A 22,661-nucleotide genomic window follows, 5' to 3' on the forward strand; every position below is an offset into this window, starting at 1 on the left:
CAGTCACTACAATTTACATAATTTACCTTTGCAATTGGCCAGATAATAAAAAAAAAAAAATGTGAGAGTGCTTGTTTAGATTGATTTACAATAATTTTAGCATTCAGTTCCCGATGAGTATCAGGATAAGAAGTCTTTACCCAGAGTCCCCATAGTGATATATAAGACTGGTTGCAAACTTTCATGTCAGATCAATACGGATCCAACACCCAGCACCCGCATCCATCCACTATTCTCAAAAGCCAATACACAGAACATGGAGCATGAAGCGGACAAATCTATTCTTTGTGTAGTGACCAGGTTACAGCAGGTCAGCTCCAATCAGATGAATTGAAGGGGCCAACAGTGAGTTACCCCTTGTTCACATCTGTGTTAGTATTCCATCCGGGGGAGTCCGCATGGGGACCCCCGAACGGAATACCAAATGCAATTGCAGGCGGTGTGCAGTAAAAGCACACAGACCCCATAGACTATAATGGGGTCCGTGTGCTTGCCTCTCGCTACCCGCATGAATCATGCGGATAGGAAAGTAGATTGTGAATTACATTCCTGTCCGCATGATCCCTGCGTAGATTTGGCGGCAAGCACGCGGACCCCATTATAGTCTATGGGGGATCCGTGTGCTTTTACTGCACAGCGCCTGCAATTGCGTTTGGTATTCCATTTGGGGGGGGGTCCCCATGTGGACTCCTCTGGATGGAATACAAATGCAGATGTGAACCAACCAACCCTTACACCACTTCACAGGGAATATCGTTGTCTGCTTCCCGCTCCACTCTCTATGTAGAACAGCTAATCCATTAGGGTGCCAGGAGTCAGACCTCCACTGATCCATAGGAACCTAGCAGTATTTTAGGACTGGAAAATGCCGAAACCAATACCTATGCTATCATATATGATGGAATATGACAAAGAAATATGTAACCTAATACTATCATAAAGGATAAAATAGGCCTAACAGCGGTAACATTAAGGCAAACAATGAGCGCCAGTGTAGCCAGATATTAGCATCAAGCCAGACAAGTCGTGTTTAATATGCAGAAGGGAAAGACTGGATGTGCATGCCATTAAAAAGAAAGGAAGGATGAAGATCATGGGGAGAAGTTATGTAGCATACATTAGCACAAGAGATCAGACTATAAAGGCGATGGCGGAAGGACAAGAAAGAGAAGAACTTTTCTGTTCATCAGATTTTAGAAAGGCACATAAAGGCGTATTGTTTAGTTACTAATTTTTATTCTAGAAGTCGCTGATTAAATACCACATCCTGCTTATTCTAAGCAGATCTGCGCTTTTTTTTTCAGCACTTTCAATTTGACTTGTAAAATCACCTTAATTTGTTATGCAGTCTTGATATCGCAAGCCCAAAGCCAACATTTGTCAAGTTCAGTTCCTTGAGTATTGCAGGAAATATGGTAGGGCGATGGTGTTAGGAATAGAGATTGTGTGTATACTGAAGATCTAGAATCGGCCAGTACCAATCATGAAGACAACACTTTTCTTTCCAAGTTGTTAATCACATTAAAATACTTAGATTAAACATCAAACCAAATACATTTGTTCCTCTAAGGATAGGTTGACATCTACATCAGAGTCTCTATCGGAAAATATCATGGTGTGGCTATCTATATCAGCGTGATCTGTATATGTAAGAACATCCTACCATTGTTTTTACCAAACACCTAATCAATATATCACCTACAGCATTTCAATCATGAGTGAAGTATTTGTCCCACTTCATTGTACCCCAAAATTAATACAGACCCCAGATGCCCTAAGCAAACACATGCTTCAGATCCTCCCAATATTATACAGACCAGAACTATAAATACAGGCCCAAAACTAGAACTCCCTAATGTAATGCCAATTCGAGACCAGCCCCCTAAATAACGTGAAGATACTCACCTCTATTAGTTCTTACAGTCCTCTTTGCTCCTGGATTTGGGAGAATTGCCGGCTTATTCTGCCAGAATTCTCTGCACTCTCTTGGATTTATGGACATTCAGGAACAGAAGGTAAGGACACTAAACACCCTAACCTCAGTGACAACACTCTAAGGGTAAGTTCACATGGGGTTTTTAAGTCTGGATATTGAGGCCGTATCCGCCTCAAAATCCTGACCAAAAAGAGGGCTCCCATTGAAATCGGAACTGGTCAGTGTGAAATACTCTGTATTACGGTGTTGTTAGGCCTTATCATGATAGGAAGAGTCAGCTTCTTATAAATCAGTGTAGAGGTTTATTAATATCTTGAAGGAAAACACAGGAACAGGGAAAATGTCCAGAATAACAGAAACATCAGTCTTAATATTTTACATCTTCAGAGAAGTGGAGTTTCTTCATCTGGATATCTTGTAGTTACAGCTTGGTTCATGCTTGTCATCTGGTTGATGGACTTGGGCTGGTCACGACGTCCTCCATGAATGACCACCTGCCAGGACCACCCACCCTGGTCCTCCCAAAGACCCCGACGTGTAATTCTTACTCATTTATATTCATGAGAGGGGGTGTTACCTTCCATCTTGTTGCTATGTAAGGAGATTTCTAAAATGCTGTACCCTAACTGCAGCCATGTTCCCAAAATATAGAAGTGTGATATCAGTAGAGTATTAACCCTTTATGTGCTAGAGAATATTGTAATTATTATAATATTTAACAGTCAGTTCTTTTTTCTAGGAGCCGGAATAAACAAAGCGACACTTTCGCTTTGCGACATCTGCCTGAAGACACTCCCTCCTCCTGAGTAGGCCATTCATTTGGGCCTAATCTGGAGCGGCACCGCACTGCACCGACATCCAGTTGCAGCTACCCGTATTTTGGTCCGGAACCTGAGGCGGCCTCCTCCTCAGGTTCCGGACCAAAAAACCCCATGTGAACTTACCCTAAGACTTTGAAGGCAAAGGCCACTGACTGGATTGACTTTTGCGTTTAGAATCTTGCGTCAGAGATTTATACAGAAATATCTAAGTGTTGTTAAAGGGATTATCCAATTTTTAAAACTGATGCCATAACCTTAAGATAGTCTATCAATTTCAGCAGCAGTCCAACTACAAAGGCCCCCAGAGATCAGCTGTTTGCTGGAGTGTACAGTTCCCAGCGCTGCCCACTTGAGGTGATTATGTGTACTGTAGCAGTGTCCCATTCAAGTCTATGGGGCACCTCTGCAATTGCATAACCACTGCTACTACCAGTACAGCAAGTGATCAGCACACGACGCTCCGGGAAGCTGAGAAGCTGTGGAGGTTGCAAATGTTGGAACCCCTGACGATCTAAAAATCGATGGCCAACTTAAGGCTAGGCCATCCATTTTTAAAAGGTGGCTAGCCCTTTTAAAAAGGATTGTGTGTCCCTATAATTTGTAAAGCAGCCAAAGCTTGAGCCCCACAGTCCAACTTTTTGTTTTCCAGCTGTAACTTCCAGGATACCCAGTCACCTGGACATACACATATCAATGAAACAAAGACTTTTGAGAAGCTGAACGTCCTGCATAAGGGACACAAAAATCCTTATATTTCAAGATGACAAAACCTCACCCAACCAGAAAACAATTAGTCTTAACATTAGATCCATTGAATGCTTTTCTGCAGTGAAGTAATGTGAAGCATATCCACAGGAGAAGAATGAAATCATACAGGCACCATAATAACAATAGAGGTCGGGAACCTTCATTAAACGCCTTTGTTTAAAGACCTTAGTAAGGGGAGCAGATGGAGTAACTTTGTTGTAGAGATTATCTCATCACACTGTGAGACGTGCTCGCATGTATATATGGCATTTGATCCCACGTCTACTTTTAAAATCCAGAACATTCAGAGATCTGGGAAGAGTAAAAGCTGACGTTGAATTCCTTACACCAGTCTGCCAACCTGTCAACTTCACTCACACAATGTTATTATTTAGCCTGATGAATGGGAAGTCTGCATAATGGAAAATTGTACACTTGATGGAACAATTAGATTTTTCTGCTGTTAAAGTGCATAAACTGTGTCAATGAGAAGTTTCTGTGGTAAGGAACTGAATGTTCAAAGAGTTACCATTTCTGATCAATTACACGTCGCCATCTTAATCCAAAACACTTTCTACCTCTGCTTGATACAACCTAGAAAATAGCTAAAGTGGTCTCACGGAATGGTAAACTAAAACCCATTGATATATCTTGAAGCTTTGGACTACATACGATACATGGCGTGCAGGAATGCCCCATTTCGCAAAAAAACAACTCAGTTATCCATGTGTTGTGGGCATTAAAGACTGAGCAGATATATGAGATTGCTGTGGGTCGGTAACCATTTCTTCTGACTCCATCCAAAAGGATTGGACATGTCGAAATCCAAGATCATCAACACACTAACGAAAGACCCCCAGTAAACATAACAAGTAAGTAAGACATGAACCATACCCAACCAAATATCTTCAGTCTTTGAAATTTTTCTACTTAAAGGGAGTCTGTCTGGTTAGGGTCACCTGAATCATGCAGTGTTTCCCCCTTGAGAATAGCTGCCTCCTTTACCAAGATATCACCATTTTTGTCAGTATGTAAATGGATTCTTGGCAGTGACCAAGGCATTGTCGCTCACGTCCTCATTATTCCAAAGACATCATATGCTTATTGACAAAAATGCTGCTATCTTGGCAACAGAGTCACCGATTGGGTTCTGGTGCCACAACAGCTCCGAAGAGGCAAAGACAACCGGAAACGTTTCAAGAAATTGGATGTACTGTAGACTGTCTGTGACAATATCTACCTGTGTGTTCACATATTGTAAAATTAGTTTTAGGTTATTTATGTATAGCTAACCAGTGGATCTTTTTATCTCAGTAAGCTACAATGCTATAAGACGCTACAAAGTACTGTCCATAATTTTGATCTTGGATTTTGTGCCCTCTTCATTAAATTGTGGGTCAACCTGTAGCATTATTTGTGTAAACACTGTCTAAAACTGCCAATGAACTGATGAAATAATGATGTCATCAGCTTCATATGACCAAACCAGTGATGTTACGACTGGATGACTCCAATCCTGATCACTGTGCCTCTAGATTTATCCTCCTGGATAATATACCCTACAGTAAATCTTTGACTGGTCAGCTCATCACCAGTTTGCCAATAGTAGATCATTTTCCATTCAAAATTAAACAACTATTTGTAGTTCAACATATTATAAGAAAATGGATAAGACAAATTCTCCATTTACCTGTCCAAGGTGGATCTCTTCTTCGTGCATGAGCTGTTGCTTTGCCTTTTCAGACTGAATTAGTCGATCCTCCTGATCATTGCATTTTTCCCACAGTTCGCGAGATTCACTTTGTACTGATTTAATCCTTTGCTGAAGTCTCGAAACTTCCGCCTCTTGAAGACTCAGCTAAAAAAAAAAAAATAATGTAAAAATAAACGCATCTAAGGCCCCACCAAGTGAATCGCAGCAGAAAAGCACTCCAGGAAAGACTGTGGTGGCAACACGTCAAGGTTTTTCCCACAGCGCTTTCTGCTTCCATTATACCTATAGGGAAAACGCCAGCGTTTACGGAGATATAATTGGCATGCAGCAATTTGCAAAACCCACAACGGTTTTGGAAATCACAATGTGTCTGTGGCACATATTTTTCTGCAAGTGAATCCCATCCAACTTGTAGTAGCTATAAAACATCACGGAAAAAAAAAATGCCACGTTGGGTTCTAGCCTAAGTGTGTCTTTACACTGTAATTGTGCGCAAGTCAAAAAATATCAACTTCTTACAACATAATGCATGTACAATAATAAAAATACTCATATCATGTATATGGATATTGTGGGCAATGACATTTTGCATCCATTAAATATACAAGGCAGATATAAAATAAATGATAGGATTACTGTCCAGGACCAAATGAAGTGAAAACAATAAATTGAAATAAAAAACAAAAATACATTCTGTATATGTATCAATTAAATAAAATCTTGCCCCTGTCATATGAATGAAACCAATGTTTCTGTGCACTGTCAGCTTTCCCATTTCCCGGGGCTGGATGTATCGGTGCCAGTTTCAGCACCGATCTCTGCTCAGTGTCAGAAGGGCGCTCTTGAAAATCTAGCTGGGCTGTGAGGAACACCCCTCCTGACAGTAAAGAACACCCCTCTGACTAAGGCCGGGTTCACACAGGGTATTTTGGTCAGGATTTTGAGGCTGTATCCGCCTCTAAATCCTGACCAAAAAGATGGCTCCCATTGAAATCAATGAGAGCCAGTCAGTCAGTCGCCTCGCGAATCCGCCTGAAGACACTCCCGACTAATACAGAGACTTAAACCGGGACTTTGTTAAATGGCACCAGCAGAACTACCTCAGGATTAATGCTGGGAAGACCAAGGAGATGGTGGTGGACTTTAGTAAACGGAGAGGTGCTCCGACCCCTGTGGAGATCCAAGGAACATGTATTGAGATAGTCAGGACCTATAAGTATCTGGGTGTGCTCCTCAATAATAAACTAGACTGGGCTGATCACCTGGAGGCGCTGCACAGAAAGGGCCACAGCAGACTCTACCTGCTCAGGAGGCTGAGGGCCTTCGGAGTCCAGGGGCCCCTTCTTAGGGCCTTTTTCAACTCTGTGGTTGCTTCAGCCATCTTTTTCGGTGTGGCCTGCTGGGGGAGCAGTATATCAACCAGGGACAGAAATAGACTTGACAGGCTGATCAGAAGGGCCAGCTCTGTCCTGGGGAGCCCCCTGGACCCAGTACAGGTGGTGGGTGACAGAAGGATACTGTCCGTGGTGAGCTCCGTGCGGGAGAACAAATCCCACCCCATGTATGAGACTTTGATGGCACCTGGCAGCACCATCAGCTTCACCCCAAGTGTGAGAAGGAGCTATTGCAAGTCCTTCCTTCCAACCGCGATCAAGCTGTATAATCTACATCAGACCAAGTGAAGATCACTCCGCACAGAAAACTAATGATTATGAAGTGTTCCTTCTTTCTTCCTCTGTTCCTTATTTGCTGTAGACTCCTAGAATATCTTCTCGTCTCAGCATATGGGTGTCTACTTCCGTAATATACTACCAAGTATTATCCTGTATCTGTATTACTATGCTGCTGTAACATACTGAAATTTTCCCACTGTGGGACTATTAAAAAAAAAAAAAAAAAAAAAAAAAAGGAAAGGATTCATTGGGCCTTATCTGGAGCGGAGTGTGCGACTGGATGCCAGTACACTGCAGTTGCAGCTACCCGTATTTTGGACCGGAACCAAAAAACCCTGTGTGAACCCGGTCTTAAAAGGTTATGCTAGATTACAGTCAGGGGGGCGTTCCTCACAGCCCAGCTACACAGTCAGGATCGCCCTTATGACGGTGGGCAGAAATCGGTGCCAAAACTGACAGCACTGAAATCTCCAGCCCGGGGGCACATAATTCAGTCCACTGTCGGCTTTCTAGCGGTATATAAAACCACTTGTACAGGAGGACATGAAAGACCCTCTTTAACTATTCATTGGCTGATGATGACAAAAAGTTCTCTTTACACGGTATAATTATTTCATTCTCAGCTTTGCATTTAACATTCCAAAGGAAAAATATACAATTCACTAAATTGTGTCTCCTGTGCGCACTATGTAAAATGTCTTCTGAAGTACCTGCGATAATAAATTCAGGGTTAGACGGCTACAAACCACACAAAAAAAAATCCAGATTGCATAATTTTCATTAATTTAATAGAAGATTTTCAATAATAAGCATTGCCGTCCCATTGTGACAGCACATATTCATCATTGAGATTGTTACTATGCAACAAGGTCAAATCTTTGCCTCTCTCCGAATTAAAGCGAGTGACTTGTGTATCCCCCAACTTCCTTCTTTGAATCGAAAACTGTTTATTGTTGTACGCTCCGTGACGGGTAACACGAGGGTCAATAATGACAGAAAAGCCTTCCCCGAATTATTAAGCCTTGAGGATTGTACTACATGTAACTGTGCCATGCACGGAGGAAATGGTAGGAAAGGAGCTGAGCATTTCCATCTTACCAACAGCTATGGATACTGAAGAATGATCTGTGAACAGACATTTCAGTCTAAACTCTCAAAGTACTTACTTCTTCTTGAGTGCCAAAATATTTCTCCTGTGATGTTTTCAAGTCTGTTTTAAGTTGTAAAATGATTTGATCTCTGTTATTAACCTAGAAAAAAAAAAAAGAAAGAAATATCAAAATTAAATACAGATGGACAATGAGCGAGAGTTAAGACACCGGAATGAATAACTAACTTCATTCAAAACTAACTTGAGCAAGTCAAGGCATTGTGCTCTCAACCTTTATGTGTCATTTATTCTCCTTGCTGGTTCCTTTCAATGTACGACTCCTTAGATATCCTACACAAAGGCCAACACCGAGTTCTACATCTATAGACGAACCCTAACAAAGTGCCGCAAGAACTAAACATGTCCGGTTTAACCCCTTCGCACAGCGACATAAAGAGCTCTTTTGGGGTCATAAAACAGAAAATTTTAGATTTGTTAGGTCTGTTCCTGTGCAAAAATGGCGCGAAAACAATGCTACAAAGTAAGAACGCTTTTATTGAATGAACAAGAGTATCACACTCATAATCACATTAATATTTACTTTCCAGCATTTTTTTCTGTATATGCCTAAAACTTTTGCACACCAATGTAAGCAAACAAGCCGCTCGGTAAAATGGCTTCTGTGGAGATGACCCATCGTATAGAATATAAAATGACCATCAAACATCTCAAATCTATTCACTATTTCTAGTCACTGTGTTTACACTGCTCAGCAATGCCAAAAAGTAAGGCACATGATAACTGAGGCCCCTGACTGGCATCATCCCTGCCAACTGGTAGACAGGGATAGGCAGGGGACTACCTAGGAATCCAAACTGGGATGGATTGTTATCCTTCACAACAACTGGACAACCCCTTTTACAACCACTGTGTTCATTGAAATAGGAGCCACATTGCCAATACTGAATAAGGGAGTTCGAGACCCACTGTTCTGTTAAAGGGAGACCCCAAAACCCAGCATGTCAACCCAATTCTACAGATAGGTAGGTTAGAGTTACCTGAATAAAATGGTGCTTTCTCCTTGTGCACATCCGCTGCCAATATATTTCCATTTTTTGTCTATATGTACATGAGCTCTTTGGTGCAATGAGGGCGTCACTGTTACCCGAAAAGGGATAAGTGACAACACCCTCATTGCTCCATAGAGCTGGACTGGCTTGATATGTTAGGATCTCTTGACAGACCCCTTTACGAATTTAACAATTTTAGCAACTGTCTACCTGGATGGCTTCAGACTTCTTTGGGCAGTAGAACACAGTGGTAAGAAGAAAGTTGGAGGGCTTGTGATGAAGGACATTTGGGGCATTTTTTTGTGGTTAAGGAACAATAGAGCTGATGCAAGATACCGAACTATCAGCTGTGAGCAGGAGATCTCACTACCTACCAAAGAAACTACCACATGTTATCATGATAGCGGCATATGTCCCCCACCTCTGCAAAAAAAAAAAAACGTTTCTGCCTGTTATATCTACATGCTGTGACCCCCCTCCTCGTGTCCTCCAACCACATTTGGCTGTATTATCAACATTACTTCACACAGAGAACTAAATGATCCTGCAGTGTGTCTTTGTTTCTTTCTTTTTAGTTGCTATGATTCCTAGGATTTCTCTATCTGCCATGAGCTTCTATGTGTTTTCTCTCTTGTTATATACTACTGTACCATCTATGAAACTGTATCACTGAAATGTCCCCATTGTGGGACAATTATCTTATCTTAAAATCTGTCTGGCTGTCATCTGTTTTCACAAAAGAATGGCTTAGGATTGTGGATGGATTTACTCATATTAAAGGTGTTGCCTGCTTTCAATAAATTGTTAACAAATGAGGGGCAAACCTGAATCTGGGCAACCTATCAACTTACTTTCAGCAGCGTTCCCCAGAGAATGACATCAGAGAGGGGTGCAGGTGATGATATATATATTTTACAGGACAATGGGGCTCATGATTTAGGATCGGCGTATATATTATACCAGTCTTAATTAGTCACACCGGAGTGAGATGTAAAATAATATGTATTATTATTATTATTATTATTATTATTATTATTAATAGAAAGCAATGCTAATTTTGAAGTCTTAAAGTGGTCTACATAGGTGTAGTCTTTAGCTGTTGCTTATACCAATGTTTGGTGCAAATAAAGTTACAGGATAGGTCTTCACTATCACATAGGTGGGGGTTTGATACCTGGCACCCCTATTGATCATCTGTACTCAGCAGCTGACACATGCACCCTGAAGCTGGAAGCAGACAGCTCTATTTCCTGTGTAGTGGCCAAGTTGAGTTACTGCAGCAGTACCATGGTCTGGCCACTCTGCTTCCAGCTTCATGGTCCATGTATCAGCTGCTGAGAATAGATGATAGGTGGGGGTGCCAGGTATCAAACCCCCACCAATCGTATAATAAAGACCTATCCTTATGATAGATTATCAGTATTTTTAGCTTGGAAAACCAAATTTCATGGGGTGGAAACCTGGCCTACATTTTCAAAAGTGGCAAGTGTGGTTCAAATATTGGGGCAACTGGGGAGCATATGCAAAAATCTGTGTGCAAAGAGTGATAAATCCCCCCCTGTGTATGCCCTAGTTTTTTGGACATCCACGACCTGTGCAAGCACATATGAAAGCTGGACCAAATGAGACGTCGGACTTAGCATCTGTCCTAGCATAGGTTTGGACATTTGGGACGCTAGTGTATGCATAGAGTAGTCAGAATAGGAGATAAATGATAAATCCACCTTTTCCTATCTGTAATGATAAAGGATACCATTCACAGACTATTAAAGGCAAAGTATGCCATTACCCACTATATGCATATACATGAGCTTTGCCTTGGCTGCAACAACTGGAGAGCCCAAGGAAGATATGCATAGTAAGAACAAAGCCCAATAGTAACTATTTACCAATCTTCACCTTTTTTTGCATTACAAATACCTGTCACCATTTCCCCCACACCAAATCCAGCGCTAAATCTAGTAAAAAAGACTTGACAGACACTGAAAACAGATCATGAAAGAAAAATGAGTTGCATTACTCTTAAAAGTAATGACGCATATGTTGTTGCTATTTGTGAAGAACACAGGTTACAAATGACATGCCTTGTTATATACTATAAACTTGCAATTGACAAGAGGCACTCAAGGAGGAACGAGGGGGGGATGTATTGTAACACATGCAGACACACACCTCCTGTTGTGCAGTTTTATGTCTCTCGGTGACAACCGCCAGCTTCAGCTCCAGTCTCTTCCTTTCTTCACTCATCTTGGAAATGTCCTGGGACTGCTGCATGATTTGCTCTGTCAGCTGAATATTTTCTTCCTTAAGTTTATGTAGAAGTTTTTCCCGGTGGAGCAACTGGATGTAAAACAGATAAATGCAAGGTTCATTTCAAATATTGTTGTCCCATCTTCACATTATGTTCCCCAAAGTGGAGACTAATCCTCTGAAGGAATTGCATCTAATTTGAGCAAAAAGCTGCTTGTCTCCTGAATATTCACAACATGCAAGTACATAGACTCCTCCAGACTTGAAAAGAAATGGTATTTCTGACAGCTGTTTGCTTGGGTCATAGATGGAAGCAGCGAGTACAAAGGAAATACTTGATATTTCTTTCAATACTTTCGGCATTGTACAGAGCTGTCTGAGTTGTTCTCTGCGCAGGCTCTTCCATTCTGTTGTCCTTGTATCTGACTAAAACTCTTTATGTAACTAATATAGCATCATTTATTTTAAAGGGGTTGTCCAGGCTTAAGGATAGGACATAAATACCTGATCAGTGGGGGGACAACAGCCGGCCCCTGCACCGATGAGCTGTACAGAGCAGCAATCCTATGCACAATACAAGGCCAGAAGCAGAAAGCTCCATCCGCTTTATATAACGGGTGCCATCACTGCAGCTCAGCTCACACTGACTTCAATGGGAACTGCAGTACTGACACTCAGCCACTATACAGGGGCCAGGCGCTCGCTGCTGGCCCCTTGCCAATCAGGCATAAAAACCTTATCCCCAGACAACCCCTTTAAGTGGGATGCCATGGACACTCCTGAGATTTTTTTATGGACTCAGTATATTGACCTGTTTTTTCTATCATGGATTGTTGTGTAAACTGTAGATCTCTCTGCTGCCTACAAATACTATTGAGAGCTACTATGTGACTTCAGAAATATCAAAGAGGAATGAAGTAACATCTTCTAGCAGACTTGGGCCTCGTTCACATCTGCGTTGGTATTCCGTCCGGGTAAGTCCGCATGAAGACCCTCTGAACGGAATACTGCACGAAACTGCAAGCGCGGTGCGAGTGAAAGCACATGAACCCCATAGACTATAATGGGGTCCGTGTGCTTGCCGCCAGATCTCCGCAGGGATCATGCAGAAAGGAAAGTAGTTCACCATCTACTTTCCTGTCCACATGCTTTGTGCAGGCAGTACACGGCAAGCACATGGACCCCATTATAGTCTATGGGGTCCATGTGCTTTTACTGCACAGCGCTTGCAATTGCATTTGGTATTCCGTTCTGAAGGGTCCCATGCGGACTCCCTGAACAGAATACCGAACGCAGATGTGAACGAGACCTCATAGATGCTCCAAATTTATCAATCTTTGTGCAATAAATTAGGTACAACATTACACCAAGGCAGACTCCATAACAGACTTTAAAAATCCCCCTCAAGATAACGCTCCCCCATTGCTTTTAGGCAATCTATAGCAGGATTTTACGCCAGGGCAAACTCTTGTTGGGAGCGTGTCAAACATGGCGTGCTTCGAGCCTTTCCTGTACAGAAACTCTATAGTCATCATTTAAATATAAAAGTTCTAGCCCAAAAGTTCTTTTCCATATATATATATTTTTCTCTAGTGCTTATACTCCCATTATTATAAACAGAAAATATGCATTTTTGGCTGTTTGGAAGCAGAAGGGAAAATGGTTTTTCTACTTGGCACACATCATGGAGACATTACAAAAGGTAACAGAAACCATAAACAATCACAACAGGATCCCTAATTATAGATGTATATTTTAGGTACTTACACTGCCAAGGAATAAGGAAATAAAAAGCAAAGGTTAATAGAAAACAGGCAATTAAAATTGATTACCTCATCATAACATGCAGAGTACTGGTTTTGAGCTTTTAATAGTTCCTTCTGTAGGGCCTCGCGTTTGCTTTCTTTGTCGTGTATCTAAGGAAAAAAAAAAAAAACAGTTCTAGAAAATATTTGAATAGAAACAAGTCGAGCGGCGACAAGTTCTCGACTCTCCAAATGACTAAAAGGGACGGTAGTAAATCTATGGCAATGTCAAACCCGTTATTTCGAGTGGCGCGGACGAGATCTAATAACAGCTGCTCGAAGGTGCCATTTTACACAGTAATTTTTCACATGATCTTTGAGCACACTTACGGCTTTGCTGTGGCCGTTTTTGGTCCTGAAATATAGAGCAGGCGTTAAGTGATTGGCTCCATGTTAATGGGAAGCCCGGCATGAATGCGCGTTGGGGTGAATGAGGCGTTCATGAGATTTCAACGTTGCTGCACCTTGCGCGATATGAAGGATTTCAATTTCATCATTTTCTAAACACAGAAAAATGTATCTCTCCAATTCAGAATATTGAATGTCTTATGGAAAGTGAAAGGTCATTTGTAACTGTCCAAACGATTGATGGAGTTAAGATACCTCCTTGACCTTCACCCTGCGCTCATAAAAAACAGTTTCAGATGACGGAGCACGGGACGGTTTTTTTTTGCTCTCGCCAGAAATGTCTGTTCCTATTGCCTTATTGCCGCGCTGATTTGTTATGTGATATATCTCATAATTGTATGTCAACATTTAATTACTATGTGTCTTCCCTCATTAAAAAGCTCACCGTCATCTAATACTGCTTAGCAATGCTGGCTGTTTACACTAATTCATGCAATCCTGTCTGCTCCCTGCCATCTTTCTCCATCACCATCAGCCACATAATTGCTTTAGATGCCATTACAAACAGCCAAGGTCACTGCCTTCAAATATATATATTCCAATTATACATTAGTTACAAGGAATGCTTGGAACAAGGAGCCGGCCTTTGTTTCACAAGGAGAAGAATCTAACACCTTGAAAATAACAGCACGCCAGTAATATGCACAATGCTAAAAACAATGGCAGCGAGGATATATATATATATATATATATATATATATATATATATATATATATATATATATAGACTTAACTAAAACTTCATTATGGTGACCCTCTAAAAATACCACCACTGCCAGTACATTACATAGGGGTGAATATTCCTGCACCTAGATGTCATACATTGAGTGACATCAATTCTGGGTCCTGTTTAGCAGGAAGGAATAGAGCCTACTAGTTCTTTTTATTTTTGTTTCTGATAATTTTATTAATAATTTACTTTTATTTAATCATTTTTTTCATTATTTTATGGAAAACGGTTACTGTATATACTCGAGTATATGCCGAATTTTTCAGCACAGTTTTTCAGCCGCCATAGTAATGCATAGAATCTCCCATAAAATAGAGGGAAAAAAAAGAATCTTTAAAAAAAAATGATAAAAAAATAAAATAAAAATTCTAAATCACTCCTTTCCCTAGAATACATATAAAAGTAGAGAATTACTGTGAAACACAAACACATTAGGTATCCCTGTGTCTACTGAATATAGGGTATCTGCAGTGCTCCTGTTCCGTCGGGAAGGGGTTAATAGGAGCACAGCATGATACCCTATATTCAGCCAGGCTGAATTCCATGGGGGGGGGGAAACCTCAGTCCTCAAGCTCAGGGAAGGGGGAGACAGACAACCAAAACACCCCCTCCCCTTCCCCCGCACCCAGCAACTACTGCACCCAAATACTCCGACCATTTTAATTTTTGAAATTTTCCAGTAGCTGCTGCATTCCCCCCCCCCCCCCCCCAGGCTTATACTTGAGTCAATAAGTTTTCCAAGTTTTTTGGGGTAAAATTAGGGGCCTCGGCTTATATTCGGGTCGGCTTATGCTCGAGTATATACAAAAAATAAAAGAGGGAAAAAAAATTTAAAAAAAAATATTCAATGTATTGCTACAGCAGTGGGCACCCATGCAAAAGCATACCTTTGTAACACAGGATGCCTAATACTGAAACATATGGTACCTGAAATGTAAGGAAAGATGGAGCTCTTGGGACGTCTTCTGGCTCGGTAAATGGAGGTCTTGGGCCTTAGCCATTACCAAAGCATCAAACTTTGGGCGGAAGAAAAATATTTGGCAAATCAACTATAAATGCATGAATTCTGGATTCGCTTTTCATGGGTCTGAAACCACCAGGAATTAGACAGAGCTGAGTATACCTGACCATTGTACATGTCTGATCATTTGGCCAGCTTTTATACAGTAAAGGGGTTGTCCTCTAAAACAACCTCTAGGTCACTTGTAAGGCTTTCTAGATCTAGATCATTTCTAGATGTGGCTAAGCTTTGTCCAGACCTGCCCCACGGGACCATCTTTGCTGTGGATGTCAATAGCTGGACCAAGTAAATGTACCAAAACAATCTCACAGTTGTTTTCCTAGTTACCAGTCTTTAGGGCACATATCAACTAGTAGTCCAGAACTTTGTTACTCTGGAGTTGTGTGGTCATGTTAATAAAGGATCTTCTAACACAAAACCTGCTTGGTTTTAAATAAATGGATTGTGTCAACAGAAAATGTGCTATTTGCTAAACCAGGATTTTATGTTAAACATATTTTTACAAATTTTTGAATGTATTTCTATGTCACTGTATGTATCTGTATTTAAAAAAGTACTGTACCCTGTACTCTGGCCACTGAGTCTCATAACAGGCTGACAATTTAGTGTGGACTCCGCGTCAGATTCAGTGCTGAAAAAAAAAAAAAGCCTCTCATTGACTTCAATGGGTACCTTTTTCTGCTAGCAAAAAAGGAAGCCATTGAAGTCAATGGGAGGCTTTTTTCAGGACTTTTCTCTCCACCGATTTCGGACAGAGTAACAGGAGGGAAACTAAGCAAACCCCATCATAGTCTATCGATTCTTAACCACATTTTAAAGAGGACCTTTCACCATATCTGGGCACAGGCAGTGTTATATACTGCCAGAAAGCTGACAGTGCGCTGAATTCAGCGCACTGTCGGCTTTCCCGATCCGTGCCCGGTGTAAAGCGCTATCGGTCCCGGTACCGTAGCGCTTTACAGTCAGAAGGGCGTTTCTGACCATTAGCCAGAGACGTCCTTCTGCCTCGCGGCGCCAATCGCGCTGTGCTGTGGAGCGGGGAGGAACGCCCCCTCCCTCTCCTGATAATGCTCGTCTACGGACAAGCTGTGTGAGCAGAGGGAGGGTGGCGTTCCTCCCGGCTCCACAGCACAGCGCGATTGGCGCCGCGAGGCAGAAGGACGTCTCTGGCTAATGGTCAGAAACGCCCTTCTGACCATAGAAGAGCTACGGTACCGGGCCGTAAGCTCTTCACACCGGGCACAGATCGGGAAAGCCGACAGTGCGCTGAATTCAGCGCACTGTCAGCTTTCTGGCAGTATATAACACTGCATGTGCCCAAAAGTGGTGAAAGGTCCTCTTTAAGTGGACTCCATCAATGCTTAAAGGAGCTCTATCCTTGGGAAAAGTCATTTTTAACTAAGCAAATCCTTGCATAGGCTTTAGAAAGGCTATTCCACGCCTACCTTTTGTATGTAAATCACCTCAGTAGTTTTTGAATTAGCCACTTTTAATTCATATATTAATTAGCCTCTTAGTGCACCCCGGAAGTCTCATCGTTCACCCTCTGTGCTATTCTTTCCTATGTATGTGTACAGCACAGGCTGCTGATGATGATAACTTCCTGCTTCCTGTCTGCACACACAGATAGGAGAAAATAGCAGAGAGGGAGTGCTGCTGGGAACTTCCTGTGCTGGCTGGAAGCTAATTAGCATATGAATAAAAACGGGCTCATTCAAAAACCACTGAGGCAATTTACCTACAAAAGGTAGGTGTGGAATAGCATTTCTAAAGGATATGAAGGATGTGGTTAGTTAAAAATGACTTTTCCCAATGATAGAGCCCCTTTAACCGCATTTAAAGAAGATAGGGTTTCCGTTTTTAAGATTCTCCAAGCAGATCCAAAGAACGGAACCCTGAACGTTCAAGTGAACCTGGCGTAACAGAAGTGATAAAGAATATAGCATTCTGTATTCACAAGGACAGAGCTCCCTAGCTTACCCCTGTGCTATCAGGCTGTGCTGTTTATGAGTACATATGAGTACACATTGGAATTATGAATCTTGGATACTCTTTAGTTTCTCCTATTAGCCAAACAAATCCAATTTTTGTGTTCTTTTGGCTAATAAAAGTCCGCCATTTATCTATAATATCTACCCTACCACTGAGCTGCATATTCAGCTGACAGATCTGATTTAATGCTTGCTACTTATTTACTAAACTGTCACATACCCAGAAATTACGCGCGGCCTATAATAAGTTGTTTCACTTGTTTTGATTTGGTTTATTTTTATATTGTTATACAACCTCTTTCCTTCCTAACCAATTAATGCTATTTCTGGATGAAAGGAACCTCAGGCAAATGGTAATGGCTCAGCTAAATATAAGCCTAAAATACAATCATACAAGGATATAATAACTATTTATACCTCATATTAGGAGCAATAAGATTCAATTATTCATCTCCGTGCTTAGAAGACAAATAAAGCAAATAGCAATTGAACTGAAATAGGGCTATTTGTTCAACTATTAATGGAAAAAGTGAACTAACACTCACAGAAAACAGCTCAGTACGGGCCAAAAATATAAAAAGAGATAAAATAATTAACGTCCTTAGTAGGCGATACCTTTTAATGGTTCGGTGAAATAAAACAAAAACAATGACAATTCTCAAGCTTTGTTTTGTTCTATTTTAGCTCAGCACATAAACTTTATATAAACCAAACAGTACAAGTGAAAATAAGAAAGATTGTAATATTTCCTATCAGAGAAAAATGCCTCTTTCTCCATTCATCAGGCTCTCCTCCCCTCCAAGCTGACATGCACTCTGAATCTCTGCTGAGTCCCTTCTAGCTCTTCAATGATGGAATGTCCAAAGAGGAAACAGATGCGGACCAGCTTCTTCCAAAGAGCAGGCAAGAAATCAGCGCTCACCCAGACGTATTAAGAACTTCAAGAACTTGAAGTTCTTAATAAGTCTGGGTAAGCGCTGATTTCTTACCTGTTCTTTGAAAGAGTCTGGTCCGCATCTGTTTCCTGTTGTCCTGACGTCCCTGTGGGGTATTCCAGCGGCTGCCCCATTTTCCCACCATCCTATTGAGTGGTTCAAAGCCATAAGGTTTGTTGTGACTTGTTTCACAACCCTGCCAGGTGAGGAGCCATTTGTCCTTTCTACTTTCCACTCATCAAACGGTGTTACATGAGGATCGGCTCGGTGCTGCCTTATTGTCTTTAGGTTTCTATAGAAGTCTACGAAGAGGGGAAGAGTAGCCAAGTGAGAGAGAAGTAGAGATACAATTCTGCATTTCATTCCAAGTGCTTTACTCACATCTAATACTGTTTAGTATATCTCTATCATTTTCTACATGCTGCTTCTCGGTGAGAGAAATTTACAGACATCTTACCAGCTTGTCTCTATCCATCAGCTCAGGGACAACTAAGAATTAGAGATAGTACCAGCAGAGAGAAAAAAATTACAAAAATGTGGATATCCTATAATAGGTAGAAATAGTGGTAGTCCTTATATAAACACATGGGGGCTTTTCCCAAAAAGTCACCCAAAAGGTTTTGAATTTGGTGAGAGTCTGCTACAAAATCTTCCACAAATCTATGGTATAATCCACTAGAGTATCAAGTGTGGCAATTTTTTTAACTGAAAGCTATACAATTTACAGAGATTTTGCATAGATTTTTTTCTACTCTGATTTTACACCTGCAATTCCATAGCAAAAAATCTACAGCACATCCACCCCATATGGACATGCCCTAAAACATATTTTTCATTTGTAACGTAGTGCAAAACATGTGTGCATTTATGGAGTGGAGAATTATTCTTTTTGTCTGAAGAACAGCATTGGTCTTGGAAACGTGACAGCCCAGAATCTCTCACAGATTGAGTCACTTGACACCAGCCATTGCCAATGCTGCAGTTTACTGGGTAATTCTTATCGTCATCTGAGATTTTTGGACATTACACTGAAACTAGTGCAATTAATCTAATTAATTTAATTAATTTGATTAATTTGCCATATTAAATCTGGATCCTGATATCTTCCATGCCAGCTTTGTCATGAACAGTTTCCTCAGTGTAGTTAGTCAGGTGGTAGGACGAGGAAGCCTGTAACAAATATATCTGACTCCTCCCTACGTAAGCACGCTGAACTTTTTTTTAGTTTATTTAGGTAAAAAAAATATTTTAAAGTAACCAAATTCTGCCATGGAACACGTGCCGTGAGCAAGTCCATGGACCAGGCTTATTCATGGGAGCCCAGTAGATAAAAGACTTCTGATCCATGATCCATTTATTTGTCATGCGTCACAGTAACCCATGGAGAGTAATAATGAGTTATGTCAACGTTTCTGTCCAGGCGCCTTCTACTACAGTGTTATATATGCTCTTTCTATTGCTCTGGCAACTACTTTTTGGTTATTCCTTTGTATATCCTTCATGATTCAGACTTGAGAGTCTGAGGAAGATCACTCACTTGACCGAAACGTTGACGTAACTCATTATTATTCTATGTGGGCTAATATCATGTGTGACAAATAAACGGATCACTAAACTTTTGTGATCTTTTACCGAATATGTCTAATGGCTTTGGACCCTACATCCACACTTGATAATTAAGTGGAGTGTAGCCTACACCTCCTTAACAAAATCCTATATATATATATATATATATATATATATATATATATATATATATATATATATAATGTGTGCAAAACATGTAATATAATACTTAGACCACACACTAAATCATAAGACAATGAAATGTATCAGGGCCCATTTAAAGATGTACATAGAACATATAACACAGAAATAGTACAACATGATGACACAGTAATAGATGGGGGGACTATTTATAGTCAAGAAACCAAGAAATACCCAGGCAAGGAGGTAGCGAGGCACAGTGAGGAATAAGATAACAATGTTAATGGCAATGTGTCAAGTACAGAAGAGGTATAACTGAGGCAGTGAATAGAAATATATCCCAAGTATGCATAGCCCACAAATAAACCACTACAAAATCATAAAGCCATAAATAAAGAAAACAAATAACTTAACCCTCACGTGACAAACATACCACCGTAGCCGTGAATATGCCCGACGCGTTTTTCAGCCAACAACCAAGGGCTTTGAAAAAACCTTGACAGCCTCCTTGCCTGGGTATTTTTTGGTTTCTTGACTACAAGTCGTCCCCCCATCTATTACTGTGTCATTATACTTGAGAGTCTTCAGTAATTGATACCTTTTTAATGGCTAACTAATAATGATGGCAGAGTACAACGTTTCGAAGCTCTTGGCTTCTTCTTCGGGTATCTTCTTCAAAAACAAACATTTTCCTTATATTGTACTATTTCTGTGTTATACATTCTATGTACATCTTTTAATGGGTACTAATAAATATCTTTCACGTGAGCCTAACCACTAGGTGAACCCTATGGAGTGCTTTGGATTTCCACTTCGGGATGTTGGAAAAATGAAAATTGGAGAGGAATTTGAGGTGGAAGTCTGCCTCAAATTCCTCTACCATTTCCAACCTTAAACTAGGAAAAAAAGCTGCAATTTTATTTTTACACACGCTGAAGTCATAGCACATAGTAGCATGACTAACAAAAAACTCAAATTTTTTTAAATCGTCTATATTTTTGAATTTAACACGGACAAATAGAACTTTCAAATGGAACGATATGGAAATTCTTCACATTATGGTTTAGACCTATCCTATATGTGCTGCTTCGAAGTGGTAGAAACTGACAAATATATAGACTCCAAGTCTTCCACAGAAAGAGAAAAGTAGCATCACTGTCTTTTCACTAAGTCCCTTCTACAAACCACTTTAAGAAGCATTTAAATTAATGACCTTAACAAGGATTTAAAGCGAGCTGAATTACTACGCCACGCTGTAAAACAGTCATCCCCTTGTCTGAACAGCTTAGAGCCACCAAAAAGAAGAGCCTTCCATTAAACAGAAGTGCCAAAGGAGTGAAAATGGCCACCATTATTATTATTATGATGTGCCTGGCAGCTGCTTTCTGCTTATTTAAGGCGGAATGAAGCAAAAGATCATTGCCCATCATTCCGCTAATCCCCATTTTATTTCGCCGTTTGGAAAACCTGAAAATGTTTATCCAACTGCATGTCATTTAGAACTTCTCACTCTAATACAATGAAATCTCGACGTTGGTATTTCTGTCGAAATCTGGCAAGCGGAGGACGACTATAAAGCAAAATGAATGTCAGCGATAATTAACATTGACAGAGTAGGAAACAGGGAAAAAGTAAACAGTGGTTAAATTGTGTTTTTTTGCACAATACATTAAAGTTGCTAAGTGCTGAGGACACTTTCTACGGCTCGAGCCGAAATGATGTATTTCCAAGAAAATGCTACTAAGAGACTTAAGCATCAGGAAACCATTAGATGGCAGTTTTCGGTAGTTTCAATCCCACAATTTGATTTTTAAATGATGAAACATTCAATAAATGAAATGACTCTGCGCAAACATATACGTGGAATAAATTATTCCGAATGAAAGCATGGAAGTTATTTGTTCAGCTGCTCCAGTGGTTGGAAGGTTAAGAACAAAAAGCTATTATTGTTCAGTGTATTTTTTCGCAGGAAATAGACAGTGGCAAAGATACAGAAGTTCAACACATGAGATCAGAGACACAGTTTTCATAGTAGACTCGAAACAGATGTTGGAGAGACGTGTGATCTTTACAGAAACTATTAGTTGTGTTTTCTTTTGAAAGTGTAGCACGTTAACGGGATCGTGTACCTGGTTAACCACTTCGCAGCTCGCAAGACCTGGGGGGGGGGGTGTTAAGGGGTTAAACCGTCTTGTATAGCAAATAAATATAAAACAAGTTTAGAAAAAAAAAAAGAGCAAGAAGAAAAAAGTTATTTGTACAGCACGCCCTGCTTACTCAACACGAAAAGTACAGGCATTTATGAAACCCTATCATTTAATTACAGCCTGCGCATTTCTTTAAACACGTTTTCCATTATACATAATAATTTGCTTGAACCGCCAGCCCCGGTAATTACAGCGATTCCGTCCAAAATTAAGTTTTGAAACTATTTTGCAGACTTTATAAATAATGATGGCTAAACCAGTGTTTTTATAAAATTGTGCCTTTTCGTTAAATGACCTTATTGTAGCATAGGTGGGATTCAAAGGAAACTCGCTTTATTACAAAGACTCCATTGGGACCTGTTATTAACCCACACTTACATGTATAGTCAGACGTCTTCACTTAGGGAAAAAAGAAATAAAGATTCTTCATTCAGACCCTTGTCTGGATGTCTTTTCTAGATCATCTGTATTAAGGAGCTGGGATCCATACCAATGGCCTGGCTGAGGGTTCGCAGCAATTCTCAAAATGGCTATGTATAAATATCCACTGCTACAA

The 22,661-nt window shown here is 40.6% G+C and overlaps 1 protein-coding gene across 1 annotated transcript in view; it reads right to left on the minus strand.

Annotated features, from left to right (window-relative positions):
• Window positions 1-22,661, minus strand: part of LOC142201133 (uncharacterized) — a 279,771-nt gene that overhangs the window by 236,852 nt on the left and 20,258 nt on the right. The window contains exons 3-6 of the mRNA XM_075271958.1: window positions 13,134-13,217; window positions 11,224-11,391; window positions 8,058-8,141; window positions 5,195-5,362 (exon numbers count right to left, since the gene is read on the minus strand). Coding sequence (XP_075128059.1) covers window positions 5,195-5,362; window positions 8,058-8,141; window positions 11,224-11,391; window positions 13,134-13,217 — 504 coding nt within the window. The remainder of the gene's footprint in view (window positions 1-5,194; window positions 5,363-8,057; window positions 8,142-11,223; window positions 11,392-13,133; window positions 13,218-22,661) is intronic.

This window comes from Leptodactylus fuscus, chromosome 4 (assembly GCF_031893055.1).
Source record: "Leptodactylus fuscus isolate aLepFus1 chromosome 4, aLepFus1.hap2, whole genome shotgun sequence".
In the NCBI taxonomy this organism is placed as follows: Eukaryota; Metazoa; Chordata; class Amphibia; order Anura; family Leptodactylidae; genus Leptodactylus; species Leptodactylus fuscus.